The sequence below is a fragment of the Plasmodium malariae genome (assembly GCF_900090045.1).
Source record: "Plasmodium malariae genome assembly, contig: PmUG01_00_21, whole genome shotgun sequence".
NCBI lineage: Eukaryota > Apicomplexa > Aconoidasida > Haemosporida > Plasmodiidae > Plasmodium > Plasmodium malariae.
Window position 1 is genome coordinate 1 of NW_021638293.1, and position 8,434 is coordinate 8,434.

Genomic DNA, 8,434 nt, shown 5'->3' on the forward strand with positions numbered 1-8,434 from the left:
CACATAGTAATATTCATTGTTGTAAACATATTTATGAGACTTTTTCTTAAAAAATAATTATTTATATGTATGAATTATTTATGTTATTCTTAAATTAAAAAAATAGTACACAAATACTCTAACTTCCTAGTAATACCTTAAATTTTCTTATTAATCATACATTCTAATAGACAATTGTACTCTTATATATATATATATATGCATAATATAAGTCAATAAATTACACATATATTTACCATTATAACTTCTTTATATTTAATAAAAAATTTTATTGCATAATATAAAACAAGTTTAATATAAAGCAATAATAAATTTCAATTTTAAAAATATTATTTTCATTTTTATACTAGATATACCCTATTAAAGATAAAAAATATTAATTTAAATATTAAATTTTTATTTAATGTAATATATTTTATATTTTCAATATAATTCATATTGTGAAACATAAGCTTTTTTCTTCTACAATAAAACAAAAAATACTTAAAATGACCTCCTGTTATATAATTTGTCATATATAGTATATGCTTCACAATTTCGAAAAAGTTGCATTAATACATTTTATACATAATATCTTCTAATCTATGATGAAACATGCTATTGTTTATAAAATAATCATATATATATATGTATAGTCCAAAATGGCAATAATTTTTTTATTCAAATACAAAATATTAAAATTGAATATGTTACTTATAAAATACTTATGACTAAGTGCAAAAGTATATCATATTAACAATTTTTTAATGATGAACATGAGGCTCTTAAATCAAAATAAATCCAAGTTCCTGTTAGAAATTCGTTAGTAATCACAATCATGAGAAAAAGAACTACTCATGTTAAAAGACATGAAATTATTTATAAATTTTCAATAATTATATTAACAACTATTACAGCATTTTTCTTATTTTTTGTTTTGCTAACATTATAAATTATTCCAATTAAAATAATAATCGAACTTTCATAATCTCTCTAATTTATTAGGACATAAAACTGTTATTTCAGTAGTTTTGCATTTACGAATATGTAATTTTGTTTAAGCTACTTTACCTCATCTGAACACTTATATTGTATTCATTACGAAGAATAGTAAATTCATGGGAATGCTTAGATGAACAAAATGAACATATAACGTCAAGTAGTTTAGAAGAAGGTTAGATATATTACTAAGGCAGAAGGTATTATATAACATATCATACGCAGAATTTTATACAGAAAAACTATTATTTTATTATATATTTATAATTCCTCACTTATACCGTAAAAAAAAAAGAGACATTTGTTAAAAAGTCTTAAGTAATAAATATATTTTATAATATTTTTCTAATAAACATTATTCTATATAAAAAAAATTATCTTTTTTCTTCTGAGTAAAATATATATAATGTAACATAATACATTCACTTCGATTAAATAAAGATAAGAATATTTTTATTTTTAAAATATAACCAAACATGTACTAGTCTTAATACTTCTACCAATAGGCACTTTATAATTGAAGAACGTAAAAAATAGAACACAGTTATTTTTAATCTAATATATATATTATAATATAAAATTAACAAAATTATATTAATTTTAATATTATATGTTCCTTTTGATTAAATACATACATTTTCAATAGAAATAAAATTTAACGCACAAATATATATATTAAGCAATAATATTTAATTATACTGCAACAATAATTTATAATACAAAATGAAAATCATTAAAACATTCAAATCTTCAAAAAGCGAAAAAACATAATTTATTAACTTTCGTATAAAAATAAAAACTTATACTCATGTATATTTACAAAATTATATCAATAATAGGTATGACTATAAAGTATATAACAATAAACATATTACATATAATAATTCTTATTAATCATTAATTTATCTGAAAATACAAATTCCTTGTTGTTCATGTTACTCTCTCATCAACTTAAGTTTTTGATATTTTTCATTATTTCTTAAGATCTTATAAGTAGCTATTATAATTAAAACTACTAATATAATGAAAGCTACTGTATATAATAATATAAAAACATGTAATTCATTTTTTGTACCTAGTAAATCACTGATATATTTTATTATCTGTAGATCTATGCTATTACTTCTAGTATCTGTTGTACCTGCTCTTACCATCTCACACTTGCATGACATGGGTAATCCTATGCCCAAAAAGAAAAAAAAAAAAACATACCAACTATATAACCGTAATTTTTAAATTTTATTTTTTTTAAAGCTACGTCACATATTCTCCTTTTTTTCTCAAGAAAACTATCATAATCTTTTTTTTTTATCCATTTCTTTTGAAAATGAAAATTTTTTCCATAAAACATTCCATTATTATAATCTATAACGTCTACATAGTATTGGGCCTTATTTAATAAATTTCTGCTTGATTGTTTATTTTTTTCTTTTATCCTCCTTTCATTATTAGACAAATCTCTTTGTTTATTTGCTTCATTATCCTCAAGTTTTTTTTTTAAACATACATTATATGAATGATTATTCAGTTTATATTTTGCCAGTAATCGATAATTTCTTGTATCTAATTTTTTACTAAGGTTATAGTTTTTATCGATAATTTTGTTAAAAGTACTCTAAAATAACAAATTACACATATTTGTTGTTTAAACGATACATAGTTCGCTTTAGAAATAATTATTAATAAAAATAAAACATTAAAAATATAAATAGTGCAAATATCTTTAAATTATATTATCATACCTGCTCACTGTAAAAATCGTATATCCATGTTAAAAGTATAAATGTAGAAATCTTTATAAAAAGGAACAACATAATTTTTTGATTCATTATATAGATATTTAATATTTAAATATATTATAAAAGAAGCAAATTGATAATAATGGAACATGCATCTGAAAAAAAAAATTCTATATTTAAGGAAAAATTTATATTTGATATTCTTTCATAAATACATTACAAACTCTATATAGCTATAATTAATTTTATCACGCATACAAAGTAAAATGACTTTAAAAACAAATTATATAATTTTTATCCTAATATTATTTAAATAAAAAAATAAATTTCATTAAAAAAAAATGACATAAATTTATCCACAAATGTTTAAAATATATAATTTACTTATTGTAGAGTACTAACTAAATAATAATTTTATTAATAAATTTATGAATAAACTAAGAAATAAATATGTTATGCCTTCTTTATTCAAATATCGAGTTTATCCACTATCCACAATGTAGAGAATATATATATAATATATCCCTCTGTATACTAAAATAATTATTGCAAATTTTAAGGATGTAATCCTATGAATTATTTTAATTTTGGAAACAATAATTTTTAGAAAAAAATGTTTTTTTAAATAAAATATTATAATATAATAATAATAATATTATATGAAAGAAACAATATATCGTATTACCATGATTATAACATATGCTTTAGTTCCATATTAATCTCAATATTCTACTGGATATAAGGTTTTTAAAATGAAGAACATATTATATACTGCCTAATATTTTAAGAAATACGTCTCTAAAAGCAAATACGAACTAATTTTTTATTTTTGTACCATAACTTTATAAAATTACAATATTTAATTAAGATTAATATGTATAATTATTTCTAAATTTAAAAAATATATGTTAATCTACTAAATTTTATAATTTTGTTTTAATTATACATATAATTAGAGGAAATAGTAATACAGTAAAAAAAAAAAAAAAATTCTTAAATATAAAATTGTTACAACAATGTTATTTGCATAAACATTAGTTTAGTGATACTTATATTGAAATAAATTTATAAATATATGTAATTTATATAACGTATAACATTTACATGTCAAATGAGAATGAATAACATTATATATTACTTAAATGCATGAATTAGTAGTTTTTATATTGTTATTTTTTTAAGGATAGTGCTTTTTTTTTTTTATTACTTTGGAAATACATAAAGTCAAGAACAAATTTTAAATTTTTAGTATAATAAATTGACATATGTGTATTAACAATATATAGTGCACTAAAAATATATTTAGAAGTAAAATTATATTATAACTAAATATTTATATTCCTTATGAATTGTAACCTGAACAATGATAATTATGAAAACCAGGCAAACGCGGAGAATTATTTTAATCACCTGAAATATAACATTTTGTTATTGTTCACTTCAATAAGTATTATTTATCTAAGTAAATAATTAAATAATAAAAAAAATTGAAAGCATTACATATAATATTAGTATGATATTTTTATAGTTTTTCATTATTTATGCACTTGTCACTACATTTATTAAAACTCCTGTTTATGTACCAACATCTACTATGATGATTCCTCGTTTAACGTTTATTCTTATAGCTAATACTTATATATTAAATATAAGGCATCAATGTTTTAAAATGTAAAATAATACATATATATAATATAAAATTAATTAGTAAAAACTAGAAAGCTTCAACATATACACTCTCATAACAATTAATTATAAATAGCTATTCTTTGTTTTAATTAAATTTATGATTTAAAAATATTTTTTTAACCTTTTTTTTTAAATATTCCAGTTTTTTATAAATTAAGAAATAGTATAGAAAAATATATAAATTTTCTTAAAAAGTATTTATTTTTCTACTTCTTTAATATGTAAAACAAAGGTGAATTGTTATCTTATATACATATTCTTATTAACGTCGTAACATTATTACATTTATCTATAGATACAGAATTATTTTCTGCACGCCTATATTATAAATATGTTATTTATACTTATATATTGTATTTTTACTTGATAATGTTTTCTATTATATAGGAATTTAGAATATTTCAATTTTTTTCCTTCATTATTATAGTATAAAATTAATTAGCATACTTTTACATTTATAACTAAATTTTACTGTATTTTTTTATTTATTAACACTTAAAAATTCCTCCATATACTTAACATAAAATTATTACACAAAAAATTTATACAAAAAAATGCAGAAATATTTTTAATAGATATAATTAAAACCCAAGTCATCAAAAAGAACAAAGTAATATATTTATGAATTGTTTATAGATAAATAATTTTTTTTTTTTAATTTCATTTAAAAAAGAAATATTATTGATATAAATTAATTAGCAATTTTCAATATAAACTACATACATTTTTATACATCTTCAAAATAATATTAATTTTTTACATAACATATTAATATACATATAAAATTGGGAAGTATACAAAATAAAAATAATTTCACGTTACTATATAAATGTAGAAAAATTATATATTTTTTTATTATTTTTAAAGATAATTTATATTTTTACTTATATAAAAATATATTTAATATTTTACCATTATGAATGAAATAGTATTTTTGTGCATATTATACATTAAGAATTCATTGCTTTTAACTAATTAATTTAATTTTTTAGTAATATAAAAAATTAAAAATATATATAATATATTTATTTATATGTATTCTATATAGCGTATATATAATTAATTTTTCCCATACTGAATTAACACCACAGTTCAAAAAAATACTAAAATTATAAAACAGAGTAACTATCCATTTAATTGTAAATATTTAGAATTGCTAAAATATTGAACTATTATAAATACCATAAATTTAATAAAGATATTTTATTATATATTTTTATTTTATTTTTTATATTATGAAAAAAAAAATTATAAATACTTTGAAAAGCGCTTTACAATAAAATTGCTTTATAATATATATCTCAAAAAACGTATTTTATATAATAAATTTTATGTTTTCTTTTACGTAATATATATATTTACATCAATACAACAAAATAAATTTGTTCCATGTCACTTAAAATAAATCAAGATACATATTTTTTTTAATTTAATTATTATCAAACGTTTTCCAAAATAAGTAAACAAATATTCATTTTAGACCAGTAAAAGATAGAATAATATGAAAAATTATTATTTATAGTTAAAATATAAATTTACACAAGACATATAACATAATAAATAAATTGTCCTAATATTAATTAATTACAACAAAGAAGCACATATCTTCCATAGGAATATATGGAAATACACAAGCGTATATATTAAGTCAAAAATAATCAATTAAGCTTAAGCAATAAATACAAATTAAAAAAATTAAAACATTAAAATTAACAAAAAAATAAGAAAAATTCTTTTTATTAATGTGTATTAATGAGACCATTTAGATGTACAACCTTTTATAAGATATATGCAATTATGAACATACATATCACATGTGTCATTCAAGATAATGCACATATTAGCTCATATTGAAGTTTTCATTGCAAAAAGATAAATATTTTTTATAATTCATTTTATCTTTTCGTAAACTTAATTTTTTCATATTTTTTAACTTTCTTATGGTAATAAACAACCCTTAAAATAAGTATGATACCTAATATAATAAAAGGTACAAAATATATAAAAAATCCACAAAAACTCTCTGCAACCATATTTCCATTTATATAGAGTGTACTTCGCGTACCACTTGATTTACTAAGCGCATTTGGACCTACAAATAACCATCTAAAATGGGAATTCCACAACTTTGAAGTAAATCCTCTCATCCACTCAGGTCCTGAGTATGTTATTATTAATCTAAACAAACCATCAAACATCCCATATCCCCAAAAATTGTCTAACACGAATGATATTGATAAGACCAATAATAGAAATATAGGTAAAGCAAATCGCAATCCGTATTTTTTATATATTATTTTTTTATAAGTATTATTACTTATTGTTCTGTTGTTTTTAAGAAAATCTATATAATCTAGTTCTTTGAATATTTTTTTTTCCATATGAGAATATTGTTTAGTTTCAAATATCCAAGATTTATTTTTAATATTTTTTTTATGGCCTCTTACATTTATTGGGAAACTTCCATTTGACTGTTTCTTTTCTCCTGAGACCAATTTTTCACTATTAGATATATTTTTTTTATCGTTTACTCTATTTGGTATTTCTTCCTCTAAACATACAATAATTGAATCATTATCCTGCTTATATTTCGCCAGTAAACGATAGTTTCTTGCATATATTTTTCTATGATGATTGTAGCACTCAACCAAATATTTGTTTTGCTTACTCTGAAAAAGCAAAAAAAAATTTATTATTTAATCAAATAAATAAATTCACTCTAAGATAAAATCTTGAAAAAAATAAAACTCGAAAAATATAAATAATATATACACATTTAAATAAAACTATCATAACCATATAAATGTAAAAATGACATATCCAACTTAAAAACACAAAAGCATAAATTTTAAAAAATAACAGTGTCTTAATTTTTCGTTCCATAATGTAAATCGTTAATACGGTAATATACTGATCAAGTATATAATTAAACATAATATAATATTCCTTTAATTATAAAAAACGCTATTATCATTTATTTAATTAGTTTTTTATTATTTCTTCTTAAAATTAAATTAAAAATATGTAACTACAATTTCTTTTTCTACAGAGATAGAAAAAATTAATTTCAAACATAAACTCTAAAGATTTTATCACAATAATATTTATAAAAAAATAGATTTAATTAAAATATATAAACTGAGTTCATTAATAAATATTCAACATACAAAATTTATTTAATATAGTAAATAATTTTTGTATTAATTCTTTTCAAAATAAAATAAAAAAGCAGATATATGATTTCATAATGTTTTGAATATGGTGTATATATAGAATATAGATAGTAGAGAATATAGATAATACATTGTTCTAACTCCTAGTAAAAGTATTACCGATTTCAGTGATGTTTTCCTATTAATAATTCTAAATTTTTTAAAATTATATTCTAGAAAATATAATTATTTTTAAAAAAATTTTTAATTATTATAACAATAAAATAAAGATAATTATAAAGAAAACTACACTTTTATAACTTTCCATTTTATTTATAAATTTTAAACTGATAACTAGATAAACATATGAGTAATATTTTGGTCTTTAGTACAAGTAAGAAATCAAATTAACAGCGAATCCCCTAATAAGCCGTAAAAGTATAAATTTCGAAGATATATAGAGACTGATTTTTCATACTCCCCAAATTATTTTTGGTGGATATAGCTCTTAATTGGATAAAAATAAAATTATTATTTGTTAAATGAAACATTCGTAGTTTTATGTACGTATTTGTTCGTTTTAAGTTAATATATTTATTTAGAAAAAGTATAATAAACATATAATGTATGAATATATCATCTGCACGAACACATAAATAATCGTATTAGAAGAAAGTAGTTTTTTAATTATGCGAATTGTAAAAATGAATATAATTTTTTGTTATCATTATATTTATAGTATATATTTAAGCAATTTTTATAAAAAAGAATTAATTCTAACAATTACATAAGATAAAATATAAATTTCGAAATGTTATATAAGCTACTAATATAATTTTAAAGATTTAAGAATTCTAATATTGCTAATACTCTATT

At 18.8% G+C, this 8,434-nt stretch overlaps 2 protein-coding genes across 2 annotated transcripts; both read right to left on the reverse strand.

Moving 5' to 3' along the window:
• Window positions 1-1,913: 1,913 nt before the first annotated feature.
• PmUG01_00040100 (fam-m protein) lies at window positions 1,914-2,807 on the reverse strand (the record flags this gene model as incomplete). The annotated part of the gene is made up of 3 exons (XM_029003178.1): window positions 1,914-2,158; window positions 2,269-2,593; window positions 2,721-2,807. 3 exons carry the CDS (start codon window positions 2,805-2,807, stop codon window positions 1,914-1,916), a joined length of 657 nt encoding a protein of 218 aa, XP_028858954.1.
• Window positions 2,808-6,301: 3,494 nt separating this feature from the next.
• On the reverse strand, window positions 6,302-7,289 carry PmUG01_00040200 (fam-l protein; the record flags this gene model as incomplete). The annotated part of the gene is made up of 2 exons (XM_029003189.1): window positions 6,302-7,075; window positions 7,203-7,289. 2 exons carry the CDS (start codon window positions 7,287-7,289, stop codon window positions 6,302-6,304), a joined length of 861 nt encoding a protein of 286 aa, XP_028858955.1.
• Between the last annotated feature and the right edge of the window lie 1,145 nt (window positions 7,290-8,434).